This window comes from Anguilla rostrata, chromosome 6, assembly GCF_018555375.3.
Source record: "Anguilla rostrata isolate EN2019 chromosome 6, ASM1855537v3, whole genome shotgun sequence".
NCBI lineage: Eukaryota > Metazoa > Chordata > Actinopteri > Anguilliformes > Anguillidae > Anguilla > Anguilla rostrata.
The window spans coordinates 11,799,407-11,815,038 of record NC_057938.1 but is presented as its reverse complement, the minus strand read 5'-3'; the positions used below and the strand labels follow the sequence as shown (position 1 = coordinate 11,815,038).

Below are 15,632 nucleotides of genomic sequence, written 5' to 3'. Positions count from 1 at the left end.
ACACATACCTGCCCGGCTTCATTAAATTCACCTTCCCAGCTTAATTACATTAAAATAATGCAGTGAAAATGCAATCTGATAAACAATCATTTCTACTTGACCACAAACCCTTCACCAGGCAAATGCCATTCTGGATTTACCTCTAAACCACAAGACTCAGTGCCTTCCTAACCACCCAAATGGCTGGTGTGTGCTTCCAGTACAAGTAAACAGGCTGTAAATAGAACCAAGATCTTTTTCTCAATGCTGGTGGACTACAGGCCCCTTGTAAGGAAAGGGAAAGTGTTCCAGTTTGGCAATGTGTCAGAACTTTTAAAACTAATTCACATTAAAACAATCAGTTCTGGTAACAATCACATTGAAACATTTTTTTTGTTTGTTTTTTTTTACAATTTCCTACCATTCTTAAAACAGGTCATGCAGCTACGACAGCAAGACAGTCCCCATATACAGGTTTGTCACAATGTTATTTTCTGGGGATGTGAAAAGCATTTAGAAATCAGTGAAATTCTTGATAATTAGGCATATCATTAGGTATGTCTTTTTTTTTTCTTTTTTTTATCGCAAAAATGAAAAAATGGTACGCATGGACAAGTAAAACCCATCTGAAACAAAAAAAAATCAATTAAGCCTCACAGGCAGACACTCAACCTAAAACAGGGCTCGTAAACAGACCTTCAGAGTTTATCTTGACGCTAGTTACAGTGTGAAATTTCACACATGACACCCCGATACTAAGTATTTGTAACAATATTCAGCGTTCTTTAAAACAAGGGGCATCATTGTCATGTTGCAAACTTCGCTTCCATTTTACCGTCATTGGAAACACTAGCCAAGCCGCTGGAAACATTTAGACAAGCAGCATCACGTAATCTCAACATATAGTTAAGTACATATTCGTTTGGAAAGTGAGATGGTTGTACCTGAATAAGTGGCTTTATTTGGTGCTTTAAAGATAACCTTCAACAGCGGAGACTTAAAGGACGCCATCTTGAGTTTTGCGATAATGAAAGGTAAAAACTTAAATTGTGCGTTATGAATACACACCTATTTACCTATTTATTAATGTAAAAATTCCGAGTTATTTTGCATAAAATATAACTACCTGCGTAAAGTTGTCGTTTTAGTACTTCGAAGATGTAAAAGTTCTCGTCAACGTTTTTGTCCCCAGAGGGCACATCTAAATGCCAAAGAAACCCAAATGAAGTGCCGCAATTCATGACTGTTTATAGTGGGCTCCACTTAAGTTAGCTGACTAAACTTTGCTGCTAGTGTGCAAAGACATTTTTTCTTTCAAAACACCGAGTTTGCTCTGAAATCTGCTGGGACAGAAGCGAATGAGCCCGCAGCCTTTGGGGGGGAATGTTTGTTAAAAGTAGCCTAGGTTAGCTGCTAACGCGTGAGCTCTGGGTGCACATTAAACTGCCTTTAAAATTAGTCTCGCCAGTGATCGATCGGTCTCCCCAATATAGAACGAGGCCCCTGTACCGCTGTGTAAAGGTCCAATTTTGCACTCGCGTAACACCATTAAAATTCAACATATAAGAGCGCAAAACTTCACGGTACCTCAGGGGTGAAAAATCAGTGATCTATGCTTAGAGGTTAATGCTAATATTTTACTCCACACCCTTCACGTGAGCTAGAAATCTTTGTAGTTTGAACAAATACATAAGTTGTTGCAGGTTTTCGTAAAGTCAACTTTAAAAAAAGAATGCTGGGTGTTTAGTCGTAACACCATACGATTCATTGGAAAAATGTGCATACGGTGTATGCTTAAGCTTTGGGAGATTTTTTTAATTTAGCAGTTAATTGAATCACTATGACATGTGACTAGTGCAGTGTCATTTGGTGTAAAACTGAGCTAAATTTCAGTGGCAATAGGATTAGTCTGTATTTTTCTTTCTTTGACACTCCTTATAGCAATTAACTACCTATAAGTCGCTGGCTGGCCAATGCTCCGCCATTTGCACAGGCCTCGGGAAGCTACGACTGATTTTAATGGGGTAGCCTAGTTTTGTTAACTTAGCCACTTATATTGTTATAGTCACTTTTTTAAATAAAGATGAACTAACAAGATATTAAAGATGGATCTCTAAACTACCAGCTGTATACGTTGGCTATAGCCTACCCGACAAGACAAGCATCTTATCTAGGCTAGTTGTAACTAACTAGCTACAACACGCATGTTACAGTGAATGAAAATTCCTGAGGAACTAGCTAGAGGGCTGGCAGCCGTAGGCTATCCTATCTGCTGTTGAACACTAACTTGAGCTCTCTCATAGGTAGGCTAATGCAAGAACAGCAGACCAATCATATAACTTTATATTATAGGCTACATTTCCCTTTAAACTGCAAAATGGTAGAGCAAAACAAAGTAAATGCGCTTTATTATCAGTTAAGTAATAGATCTGACTAATCTTGAAAATTAAGAAGTGGCCAGCTCACTACCTAATGGAAGACAACAATGGTTCTTACCAAGATGAAGAGTTAAGTTGATCGAGTTGGGGTACTGGATGCCCGCTAACATTGTCTGGCTTTGCCACCAAGTGGTATCCGCTTGGTTGTTGTAATCAGTGAGGTAGACGGCGCTGTGGTGTTGCCTGGGGTCCCTTGCATCGCAGATGTGGCAGGACTTGGTGACTCCCGTTACCCCGGTTTGTACGCAGTATTCTTCTGGTGGAGAGCCACAAGTGTTGGTCGCCACGACGGTAACGTTGAAGGCAGCGTTGACAAACTCTGGCATACAGCGCTGAGGACGGTTCGAATCGTCTGTACATTCATCCATTGCACCGTTGCTGTACGCAACCAAACAAGTCAATGTAGTTAAAACACAAATAAACCGATGCATTATGAGTAAAATCTTAGGACCGTTTTCCGTATACTGTCGCACTTCCAAACTTTTTTATTTCAGCTACCTAACTCAATTCAATAAAAAAATAAATAAAACCATGGAGGACAAAAAACCTTCCTCTTTCTCCCTCCCTCTTTCGTTCTTTCCAGCCTTCCAACGCCGAATCAGTGCTATGCGTCCAGCGCCATGAAAAAGTTTGCAAGAAAAAAGCTGCGAGTCCGACTACACCCTCTTGGCTCCCTAGTGCGCAAGTCAAAGGAATGTTAAAAAAATTCAGTGCGTCTGCTTCCGGCCGGGAGGGCTTTGATGCCAGGCTGTGGTGCACAGGCAAAAAGACCGTAGGATTGGTCCGCACCTCAGCGATCAAGTCGTGTTCATTCTGCAACGGTTTGCATCATTTGCATCCTTTTGAAAGATTGTATAGCCTGAAATAACTTTGAATGTTTTATCAAAGGACAACCTGGACCCTAGCTTGCTAGGGTACATATGATGGGGCAATTAATAAAAAATATATAGTTCTTTAGTGAGTGTGAAATATATGCGTGGAGTCTCCAACTATGTGAGCCAAATCCAAAACAGGAATTTTTTTATGATTGCATACATTATGTATAGATATGTATACTGTGTGTAATACTGGTTTAAAATGTCAGTTTATGTGCCACAATGGCAGCTTTAACACGAGTACTGTCTGTATAATGTTACACCTGGAACATTTATATCAGCATGTATTCCTAAACACTCTCAAGATATATATTGGCTAAAATTTTTCTTTTTTTCAGTTATAGGGCTATTATATTTTGGGGGGAACACACGTATGTTCATTTACTGATGTTTGTTTGAGTAGCCTATAACTGTAGCCCGAAGTAAAGTATTTGTTTTGAATGTACATTGAATTTCAATAAAATTCAGTTGAAAAGAAATATTCGTTCTTATAATAAAATAAAAATGCACAATTTTCCAACCTGCAGCGCGCATTCCTTCTTCGAACATACTTTAAGCAGGCAGTTCAATAATTGTGATGAAAATCAATTCAATAATCCACAGAATTGAATTTAATTGCTCTTCTATAAATTTAGAGACACAGAAAAATCGGCTTTTAAGCACGGAACAAGAAGCTTAAATTGTAGTTAAATTAGCAAACATAATCGCAGCGATTGGAGACTGGGTGAAAAGTTTTCATCACATTTAACTAAATTCCACTCATAGCGGGAGGTCATCAAAATGCGAACAAAGGAAGGGAGATTTGCCCCAACCGAGGGTGGGACTGGGGGACCTCCTCGCTATTTTAAGAAAAGATCCTTGATTGTGGAAAGGGCAGTCACCTTTCCACTCTACCAAATCTTCGTGGAGCTGTGACTTTCCCCCGCAGAATCAACAACTTGTTTTTTTCCCACCGAAAATAGACTATATTTGATGAAGTGCAGTCAAATAAAACATCCCCATTCAACTCCAAGTGTTGGTGGAATCTTTAATCCTCATTACTGTTGTTTCATCCTCCACGCATCTAGGTAGTTTAGCGAAGTGCGCCGGAGTGGACTATTTTTATTTATACCGCTGTGGAAACGCTCAGATATATTTAGCATCTTCAGAATATATTATCCATTTATGACTACAGAGCGCTGTCACATACAAGAGGAACGGGCCATGATTTAAACGCCCGAAAAGGACATATAACTATCTTCATTTTGTTTTGAGAATAGGAACATGTTTTGAGCTGTTTATCGTCAGAATGATTAAATAGCCACCTAATGTTCCATGCAACCATTAAAGTCACATGTAATCTAGCTCTGCACAATCACTACGTGTAGGTATAGCTTGCTCAATTAAATTTTCTGTTTGCACTTTACATTACCCAACAATATTCTTGAATATTGTTTCTAACATTGGTAAATACTTGCTAACACATGGGTGTCAGAATTCGGTCGCTTCACGTTGATAAAAGTTGAGAAGTTGACTCTCGGAATTATTGAAAAACGTAATATTAAGGGGGTAAGCAGTGCAAGTGTAAAGATGCCCTGCTATAGTTCAGAGTAGATTTTTTGTTGATAATGGATGGTGAGGTGAGTCTTCAGTCTGTAGCAGGAGGTGGGAAGTGTTTCTGCTGTTCTGACAGAAGTGGGGAGGTCATTTCACCTGGGGAGCAGGACATAGCTGGCATGACCTGGAAGCGCAGGCAGGTATAGGGGGAGGAGCCAGGCGTGCTGAGGTAACAGAACAAAGGACTCTAGCTAGTCTGTAAGGTTTGATGACCCCCTGAAGGTAGACTGGAGAAGTGCCCTTATAAGCCCGGTGGGCTAGCACTGAGAGTTTGAATTTGATGCCAGCAGCAACAGGTAGCCAGTGGAGGGAAATGAGAAAGGGAGTAACGTTAGAATGCTTTGGGAGGCTGTTAGATGGTTTGGGAACCATTCAGTGTGTCAAATATGGGACAATAGAGGAAAACAGGAAGGGGGCAAATACTTTTTCATGCCACTGTAGATCAGGTGAGCTGCAGTATTCTGGTTGAGATGGCAGAAGCAGGGAGGCTGGGTAAAATTTTTAAATTTTGTTTTAAAACCCCAGCTGGGTTGAGTAGGTGGTGATATGAAGGAAGAATCCGAATGCCTGGTTCACTGCTGCAATGTTCTCAGCACGGGCCAGTTTGTTGCCCAGCAGCACTCTGAGGTTCTTGGCACTGGAAGAGGAGAGTGTGGTGTCACCCCAGGTGATGCAGATTTCAGGTGAAGAAAAGAATGTGGTAGGGAGGTACAACATCTCAGTCTTTGCGAGGTTGAGCTTTAGATGATGTATTTCCACCCAGCTCTGGATCTCATTCATGCAAGGATGTCATTCATGACCAATATGCATCCTTGTTAACATGGCTTGGTGATGTTTGTTTATTACAAAAAAATGACACACTTTCCATTAGCTGTAGAGGCCAGACATTTAATGATTCAAGACATTATGGAGTCCAAAAAGTTTTTACAAGATATGTACCAAATTGTACCACTTTTATTCCTTGAATCCACATATTTCAATGCATTCATTTGAACAATGGGTGGTGGGGATCCATGTTACTCCCAGTAAATTGGGCACAAATTGACTGAATGGTGAACGAAATGCACTTATGCGCACATTGTTTTATCTCACATTTTAAGACGTCCCTATGAAGGCAATCGTTGTCATTTTAACTACCGCCATCTAGTGGCAAAATAATGCACCTGCCATTTGCTTAGAAGACAGCACTGTTTACAGCTGTTATTTCATGGCACATATGAGGACAGTGATTTGCACTGGATAATTCACTAGCTATTAGTCTACTCATAAGGTCCAGTTGCTTGTGCACACTCAAATACACACAAGATTGTGTCCGTGATTAAGCGGACATGAATTCTGGCGTAAATGACACTCTGAAATCCTGAAGACTCCTGCCAGCCAGTGCAGTAGCAAGAAATGTTCTTTAAACATAACCTTCACACAGGGACTGGCCGAAAACAAAGAGAGGTGGTTGAAAATACCCCTGTGTCACAGGTGTATGTGTCCACCATCTAGTTGGGAGGTGGTTTGGACACATGGTTTGGAGAGAGTGTTATCGCAAGTACTGGTCCGGCATCTGCTTTCTGTATTATGCCAATGCAATGTATAAACGTTCTGGTCCTAAGAACTGTTTTGCAATTGTGATAAACAATATCATACTTCCACAAATTGGCGCTTAATAATACATTTTCTAATCAGTGATAATTTTTGAAATTCAAAATTAAAATCATGTGACTATTTGTTAATAAAACAGCAAAAAAAAATTGAATTGATCATTTATATGAGTTTGCTACATTTAATTTTCAGTATGATCTTCCATCAGCCCGTAAAGGCCAAACCATTCACACTTAACATGATGACAGACAGTCATAAAATATTGGCATGTTCGCACCATCAGCTCTCTGGAATTACGTCACTTCGCTCTACACCATCCACTGATTACATTTTGCATACCTTTTCTGATCAACAGCCACGCTGTCATTCTGACTGATGAAAACAAAACCTTCTGATTGGTCTCAGAAATATGCACATCTTTCCAGTAGACTAATTGTAATTAGTGTTATTATTGTTTGATTATGTTTAAGGGACGTTATTTCAACAGAGGCATAAACAGTCTATGCAGTCATTTTTATTTTCCAACACTTTTGGGGAAACAAAACCTTACAGCTAGCTCTGTTAATATAATATAAAAGATAGTTCTTAATATAAATTATATATATATATATATATATATATGTGTGTGTGTGTATATATATATGTGTGTGTTAATTTAGAAAGTTGATTATTGTAATGACATTTATATGCACCAGTGTGAACAAGAGCTGCTCCTCTGTGTTGTTGTAGTAGCATTTAAATGTTGGAATGTATGTGACGGTTACGATTTTATTTTGGTTGCATGTAAGTCACAAAAAAGGTTCTAAGTTTAAATGAAAGATAAAACTAAAACTGAATTTATCTTTTAATTTTAATAAGCATATTGCACATGTTGACGGTGCTGAAAAGGACAGGTAGGCTACTTTTAGGAAAGCACAAAAAGAGACTAATTGTGTTTTACTGGTATTTGTGATATGATGTATGGATAACAAGTTGTCTCATTTTCCTTCATTGCTGTAATGCAGCAATATTTGTTCAGGCAGTAGGCTATATTTCTTCTTATTTGTCTGCTGTGGCTGGGGTGTATAAATATAGCGTACTGACAAAATATTCTAGATTTCACTCTGAATTGCTACTTTTCCCATTCTTCGCCACAAGAGTGAATTCATCATCCACAGCATTTCGAGAGAAGTTAAGGATAATGATGATGCTGCTTTTTTTCGCCTCAACTGTTTCATGTATTTCATTTATTTAGAAATGTACTTCTTAACTGTTTATTTGATATATATTATGTGTGTGTGTGTGTGTGTGTGTGCCCGCCCCTTCCTCACCACCTACGCAACCCAGCTCCTGGTTCAAGCGATGGTCCTGTCCCGCCTGGACTACTGCAACTCGCTGCTGGCTGGTCTGGCAGCATCTGCCATCAGACCCCTGCAGCTCATCCAGAATGCTGCAGCGTGTCTGGTCTACAACCTCCCCAGACATTCCCATGTCACCCCCCTGCTCACTGACCTCCACTGGTTGCCTGTTATGGCTCGCATCAAATTTAAGACCTTGGTGCTTGCATACCAGGCAGCTAAGGGGTCAGCACTAGGATACATCCAGAGGATCATCAGACCCTACACACCAGCCAGACCTCTCCGTTCTGCCACCTCTGGACGCTTGGCACCTCCCCCTCTTTGTGTCTGTACTTCCCGCTCACGTCTGCTGTCTGTCCTGGCCCCTCGCTGGTGGAATGACCTCCCCGTGGCGGTCAGAACAGCAGAGAATCTGACTACATTCAAACGCAGACTAAAGACTCATCTCTTCAGGCTGCACCTCTCCCCACCCCTCCCTAGCCTATAGTTTAGCTCAATGTACCTAGTTAGGCTAATACGATCACGTTAGTTTTTATTTGGCAGGATTGTTTTTGTCTGATTCTGATTAGGCAAATGTGATTTCAGTGCTAGTTTGTACTTGGCAGGATTGTTTGTTTGTTTGCTGAACAGGTTACCCTACAGGGTTGGAGTCCTGATCTATGTGGTCACTTCTGGCACTACGATCTTTACTTCACTCTAGTGTGTTTCTTTTGCACCTCCGCACCTTGAACTAATGCACTTGTTGTACATCGCTCTGGATAAGAGCGTCTGCTAAATGCCTGTAAAGTAATGTAATGTAATGTGTGTACGGAAGAGGATTAGGGCCACGTGCAATTTTAAAGTCAGAATTCTGACTTTAATCTCAGAATTCTGACTTTAAAGTCAGAACTCAAAAAAAATTTTCACATGTGACCCTAATCCTCTTCCGTATGTGTGTGTGTGAAATATTAATTCCTCAGCTACTTGACAGAACACGGTCTACAGGCTTTGCAACAGAATGAACACTAGAGGGCAGCAGAAAACACATTTTGTCCCATGGTGCAATTTACCTTCAAGCCACATTATGGCAGAAATACCTATGCATGCCATAAAGAGTAAAATTACAGTGTTCACATTGTGCTTATTGTGCTATATCGCAAACATTTACATAAAAAGTTTTTAAAAATTATCTGATCAAATTAAAGGCTGAGGTGAATCAATACGCTACTATTAGGTTTCTGAACATTTGTTTAAGTTCTTTCCTAAAATTTTCCTTAAATCTACTAACACAGTGAAGGCTTGGCTTGTTTTTATTTGCTTTGTCTTTGAATTCTTCATTATCTACCAAACGATTACTCTTAGTGACTATGTGTCCACACTTTCACCAATTAGGAGCCTGTTGATTCACTTCATTCTTTCATTTGTTCATTAAAATTTTTTTTTACTTTGCTGTATGTAATTGTTTGCAATATAGCACGTACTATATGTCAGTCAAATAGCTAGCTTGAACTAAACAAATCTTAGTCAGCTAATTAGCTACTATCATTCAGCTAAACTAGCATTTAAAGTTATCTCAGAAAGGCAAACTAAATTAGCCAGCTAACTAAAGCAAACTCAGTTGCATTTAAGTAGCATCTTAAAATAGGAAATAAATATATATGTAATATGAATATAATACATAAATAGATTTAGCATTAATAAACAAGAGGGGATCTGGTTCAACCCTCATGTTGACCTCAGGGTCACAAATGTCCCTATCCTGAGTTTAACAGCAGTGAAAACCCAAAAAATTAACATTTTTTGAGCATGAAATTTGATTTATTTTTTTGGAGTGACCCCATCATTCGAAAAAAAGTGAAAGTGCATTGTTTATTTTTGTATAAAAGCGGTACAAATCAGAATACAAAGATTGTCTTATGAGCCTTTAAAAAAATTATTATTATTATTATTATTAATAATAATAATAATAATAATAATAATAATAATAATAATAATAATAATAATAATTGATCATTATAAAACTTTAAATTAAAACTAATATGACATAATACGCTCCAGAAGATTTGTATCACCCGTTAGACGGTTCTGTAGCCTACCTAACTTACGGTAATGTTAGCTGAGATCAGGTCTTGTAGTTTGATTGGTCTCCCTGGATAGACCGGACTTTTCCGTTCATTGACTCACACGGCTCTGTGCTCGGCATATCTTGCCTGTGTCCGTGGATCCTGCTGTTGGGAGACGAGATTGAAGAGGAAAGCTGCTCTAGATTTCCAGGCGTGCACTGGGCGTTTTGTCTCCTTTTAGTGGCAGAGCAAAGAGAGAAAAACATTTTCGGGATGAAGAGGCGCGGCACTGAAGCTGGCCATGGATAATGTTTATGTAATTGGAAAACGTACTACTGGACACGTAGATATTTAAACTTTGTGAATTGGAGTAACGGAGGACCGCCAATCCCACAGCACGGTCCATTGTGCTGCTGTTGCTGCTACCTTAACGTTACTCGACTGCTGGCTGCTACTGGCTAGCTCGCTAACTTTGCTGTATTATCTTTTGTGTGGACTTGGGAGCTGTAGACTGCTATCGTAAAAGGAAAATTAAAACTTCGGTAATGGTACATATCAAGCTTTAAAGAGATCTACATCTTTAAAGAGATATAAAGCTTGTTAGTTTGGTAGTTACTGGCTAGTCTAAACTAAAAGGAATTTTCTGTATTGGAGCATCATGGGAAGTGACTTGACTTCGTTTACGTTCGCGTTAGCTAACAGTTATATCTAGCTAACCGAAATAATGTTTAAGATCTAAAAAAGTGTAATGTGTCAATGTTATTAGTTAACGTTGATTAGTTTTCTATATTCATCCGCAAAGTGGTGGGTTCAGTTGAGAGATTAATGAGACTGCTGAGTAGCTCGCTTGCTAACGTTACGGGTAGTCTAATTGATTTTGATGCCATTCCGTTTTGGAATACCCATAGCTTGCTGCCTACCGGTCGCATGTGGACACCTCACATTACTGCTGCTAGCTGGCTTCCAATGGAGCATACTAGCTAGTGACAGTAGCTAGCCACGTTCCACACTGACACCGCATAAAATGTTAATCCACTAAGCTCATTTAAGACTACTAATCCTAAAGATGAATTTGAGGATGGGGAATGATAGATGGATAGCTTGATGTAGCTTAACACTATTAGCAATATAAAGACGCAAGCTTGATGTAAAAGTACGAAGTGAACTAGCTAAGTTAATTACCTTAGTCTAGTCAGCTAATAAGTTAACTAAAAACTATCTGATACTGACTAGTGAGTATACACTTTAGTCTAGCTAATTTGCGTTGACATATAAGAACAAGGTCAGCCCCTTGGCTACGTTAGATAGCTAAATCAGCTGCCCGCTTGTTCTAGCCTGCGAAGTCAGCGTCAGTCCAGGGTGTGTTTCAAAACCACACAATATCTGCTGGACGTTTTCATTTAACTACTATTTCAAAGCCATGGACTTGACGGGGGTGGATTCATTACCGGTGTCTGGGATGTATCACGGAGGTGTGTCCGGATTGGAAACTGACTCTATTGCGGACGACGTGGACTCTTTTCACGGGGGACTGATGTCCTTGGATCCGCTGGTGGATAGGATCCTTGCGGACTCCGTATGCCAGCAGCAGGGATGGATACGCGTGTATGGTAAGAAACGTTATTTCTGCTTTTCGTGCTTCTTTTCGTTTGAATTTAACGTAAACTTTAGTCGTTCTGGCTATTCTGAGCCGTGAAACAACGCACCAGCAGCTTTTCGCAGTGGGCAAAATAGATAACATAAATATATTTTGAATTCAATTTTTATCAGATAAGCACTAATCAAATCGCTCAGATGAATGTTACTATGGTCGTGGGACTGAGCTCTCAATTTCCCGTAGAGCGCATTTTTACTATTAATTTTATTATAAAGCATATATGTTCACGGAAATGCTGTTTACATATAACACGAGCAAGATATTTGTTAACGAATAAAATCAAAACCATGCCACCATGAATTATCTTGCGAACGTGTCATGTGACTGTAGGAATGAGTGACAACACCCCCTTCATTTGGTTATCCAGGCGAAAGCAGCTCGTTTACAAAGGGAGCGTTTTCTTGGTTCAGAATCTCTTTATTCCATGATCCGAGTTTCTTAGTTAGAATCTCGCGGTTACTAATGATTCTGGTTCATGCGCAACGTCAGTACGTTGTTTTTATTTTTTATTTTCATCAGATTGTATTGCAGACTTTGGCCCGTAAGTTGTGCAAGCGTTAGTCTTTTATGTTTCAACACACTCAGGTGTGGATGTTTTCTATCGGGCAACACGTGGACATATTTTTTCTTGCAGACTTTGTTGCTTATACTATATTAAGCCCCAGTTCATCAGAGACCGCACCAGTCAGCCAGTTTAATTGTCTCATGTTGTCAGCCGTAAATCATTATTCCACCACCTTAGTCGGGCAGACCTGATTTGGCGGTGGGTCCCACGAATTGTTGTAACAGAGACCCCTGTATAAATACAAGCAAATGGTGTCTAATAAATGACTGGAATGCTTGTTTTGCTGTAGATTGTGTGCAAAGCAGAGGGCAGGTGGCAGTATCAGCTGTTCTGTCTATGGCAGGGACCTTGGATGGTCAAGAGAGGGAAATGTGTTTCTTAGTCATTAATTTTCTATTTTCTTCCTTATTATTCTTCCAGTGAACCTATAGTATTAGGATGAACCTGATACCTCGCAAAGCCTTTTCATATAACATTTGAAAAGGGCTAACCACACTTACCACACACACATGGTTATCGGCAGGGTCATGCACTCTTTGAAGCCTTCTTATAAATCCGTGGGAAAGTTTCCATCCTGTTATCATGCTCTTGTTTTATCCCCCTGCCAGTGTGGTTGGAGCAGAGGTGAGCTAAAAGGGCCGTATCTGTTTCTGGGTTCCATGCCAACTTCTGGCCTTAATTACTTAATTAGCCCTAACGTTTACAACATCAGACGTTTCAGGTGCATTTCTTGATAAGCATATGAATGGCAGCCGAAGACTGTTCTTTTTTCTTTGTATGAAACACTTCACTATGATCTAATCTATTGATCATAGTGAAGTGATCTATTGCTGTGTACAGCCAATTAGCTCATTTGGCCAGGGTAACTGATGGAAACAAAAACCTGCATACACACCACCCTTGCATGTTTGGTATATGATGTCAGTGTGGTTAGAGGATGTTGGGTGTGTGTTGTCACAGCGTGGTTAGAGGATGTTTGGTGTGCCTTGTCAGTCAGGTTAGAGGATGCTTGGTGTGTTGTCAGTGTGGTGAAAGGATGTTTGTTGCGTGTTGTTAGTATTTTAGAAGAAGTTGTGGTGTGTGTTGTCAGTGTGAATATAGCAGGTTATAGTTATATAGTGTGTGTTGTCAGTTTGGTGTGTGTATTGGTATGTATTGGTGTGTGTTGTCATTGTTGATAGAGAATGTATTGGTGTGTTTTGCCAATATGGATAGAGGATATATTGGTGTGTGTGACTGAGTGGTTAGATGATGTTTGGTGTGTTGTCAGTGTGGTTAGAGTGTGCAGGACGGAGTGTAGCACAGTGGGTAAGGAACTGGGCTTGTAACCGAAAGGTCGCAGGTTCGATTCCCGGGTAGGACACTGCCGTTGTACCCTTGAGCAAGGTACTTAACCGAAATTGCTTCAGTATATATCCAGCTGTATAAATGGATACAATGTAAAAAATGCCATGTAAAAGTTGTGTAAGTCGCTCTGGATAAGAGCGTCTGCTAAATGCCTGTAATGTAATGTAATGTAGAGGACATTTGGTGTGTGTTGTCACAGTGTGGTTTGAGGATTTTTGGTGTGTGTTGTCACAGTGTAGTTAGAATATATTTGGTGTGTGTTGTCAGAGTTGTTAGAGGAAGTTGTGGTGTGTCCTGTCTATGGTTAGAGGAAGTTGTGTGTGTTGTCGGTGTGCAGAGAGGATGTATTAGTGTGTATTGTCAGTGTGGATAGATGATGGATTTGTGTGTGTTGTCAGTGTGGTTAGAGGATGTGTCTGTATGTGTTGTCAGTGTGGTTACATGATGTATTAATGTGTGTTCACAGTGTGTTTGGAGGATGTATTAGTGTGTGTTCACAGTGTGGTTGGGGGATGTATTAGTGTGTGTTGTCAGTGTGGGTAGAGGGTGTAATAGTGTGTGTTGTGAGTGTGGATAGAGGATGTCTTAGTGTCTGGTACAGCACTTTTATTGCACGTATCTGGCAAAAAAAGCCCAAGGGTTGGAGAGCATCACTTCCCTCAAATGGACTATGTCAAATGTGAAGTCTCCCTCCCCCACAAAGCCAGCTAATTTTAAAACAGAGTGGCCTCACAGTGGATGGGACAGTCCCCCAGGGAAGGGGTGGGGGGCGGCAGCCCCCATTTTAGGACGTGGGAAAATAAAAAGTGGAGCCACAGTGCTGGTGGGTTTGTGTCGGAGATCACTGCTCTACCCCATCAGCCTGGCTTTGTTCTGTGCAGTGAGGACTTTCGTTATGGCTCTAGTTTGCCTAGCCCTGTGCTGGGCAGCCATTGGGCTCATGGAAACTGCTCCTTACAGCATGCCACAGTCCTGGGCAGTGGTCGTATTCGCCTGGCTCTGGTTACACGGTTATGCTCCATGTAACTGTAATCACCTGATTCTGCTTGAACGAGAGTCCTGCTGATGGGAAGAATGCCCTTATGAAGCTGCTGTTAGGTCATTGAGTTGCCACGGTTACGCATTCTTGGTTCCTTTCAAAGAAATAGGACTATGAATTAACTGGCATCTTGAGACGATCATAATCTTTTAACTTTAATTTTCACAGGATGCAGTTGTCAATGAAAGCACTTCCAAACTCCTAGCAATTCATGCTTAACATTACAGAGCTTTTTATATTGTGCGTTTTTGTCCATTTAAGCTTGGTAGGACTTTGCCGACATTACTTTTGAATGAAATTCAATTTTATGTGAAAAAAAGGATTGCACCAATAACATGACGATGTTATGCCACTGTCCTTGAAAAGGGGCGCAAGTATCTTGTTTTATTATTAAATAGCTATAAATTCATAACCAATCATTATTTTTATGATGGTAAATTGTGAAACCGCACTGTTACTTCCTTGTCTCAAGACCACTTTTTCCTGCAATTAGCATTAGCCCTATTTATTTATATATAGCCTTCCACACTATGTTCTTTTTTAAGCTTTGAACAGAAGCACCAATACATGAGAATAAATAGGAACTGAAATGAAAGAGGTAGTTGAATGTGCAGCTAACGGTCGTGCTCCTGACTTTATACTCTGATGCTGTTGAGCACAGCAGCCCTGGATTTATGGGCCTGAATGTCAGGAAAGGTGAATGAATAGGTGGGCTGAAGGACCTGTTTGTAAATGCACAGGCCAGTGTGAAAAGCTCTGGAGGGCAGGCAGGGTGCTGTGAAAGGTGGGATTGTGTCCTTATGCAGCAGTGATAGTCTCTCTCTCTCTCTCTCTCTCCGTCACCTCTGTGTCTCTCTCTTTCTCTCTCTGTCTCTCTCTCTCTCTCTCTCTGTCACCTCTGTGTCTCTCTCTCTCTCTCTGTGTCTCTCTCTTTCTCTCTCTGTCTCTCTCTCTCTCTCTCTCTGTCTCTCTCTCTCTCTCTCTCTCTGTCTCTTTCTCTCATACACACACACACTCACAGTTAGCGGAGCTGTGAATATAGAGCTCATTAATACATTGAGCATTAATCAACTATATATTCCCGCACTGAAATATATATTCTCACATCACGATTCCTCGATAAGGGTGCACAGTAATCACTGCTTTATTCTCGTGGTTAATGTC

The 15,632-nt window shown here is 40.3% G+C and overlaps 2 protein-coding genes across 2 annotated transcripts in view; one reads left to right on the top strand and one right to left on the bottom strand.

The window, feature by feature from the left end:
• The window catches only part of lamc1 (laminin, gamma 1), a 64,656-nt gene extending 61,550 nt beyond the window's left edge, over positions 1-3,106 (bottom strand). The window contains exon 1 of the mRNA XM_064338380.1: positions 2,476-3,106. Within this exon, the coding sequence (XP_064194450.1) occupies positions 2,476-2,848 (373 nt within the window). The 5' untranslated portion in view covers positions 2,849-3,106. The remainder of the gene's footprint in view (positions 1-2,475) is intronic.
• A 6,890-nt stretch (positions 3,107-9,996) lies between these two features.
• Positions 9,997-15,632, top strand: part of rasal2 (RAS protein activator like 2) — a 68,637-nt gene continuing 63,001 nt past the window's right edge. Inside the window, exon 1 of the mRNA XM_064338377.1 lies at positions 9,997-11,470. Coding sequence (XP_064194447.1) covers positions 11,281-11,470 — 190 coding nt within the window. The 5' untranslated portion in view covers positions 9,997-11,280. The remainder of the gene's footprint in view (positions 11,471-15,632) is intronic.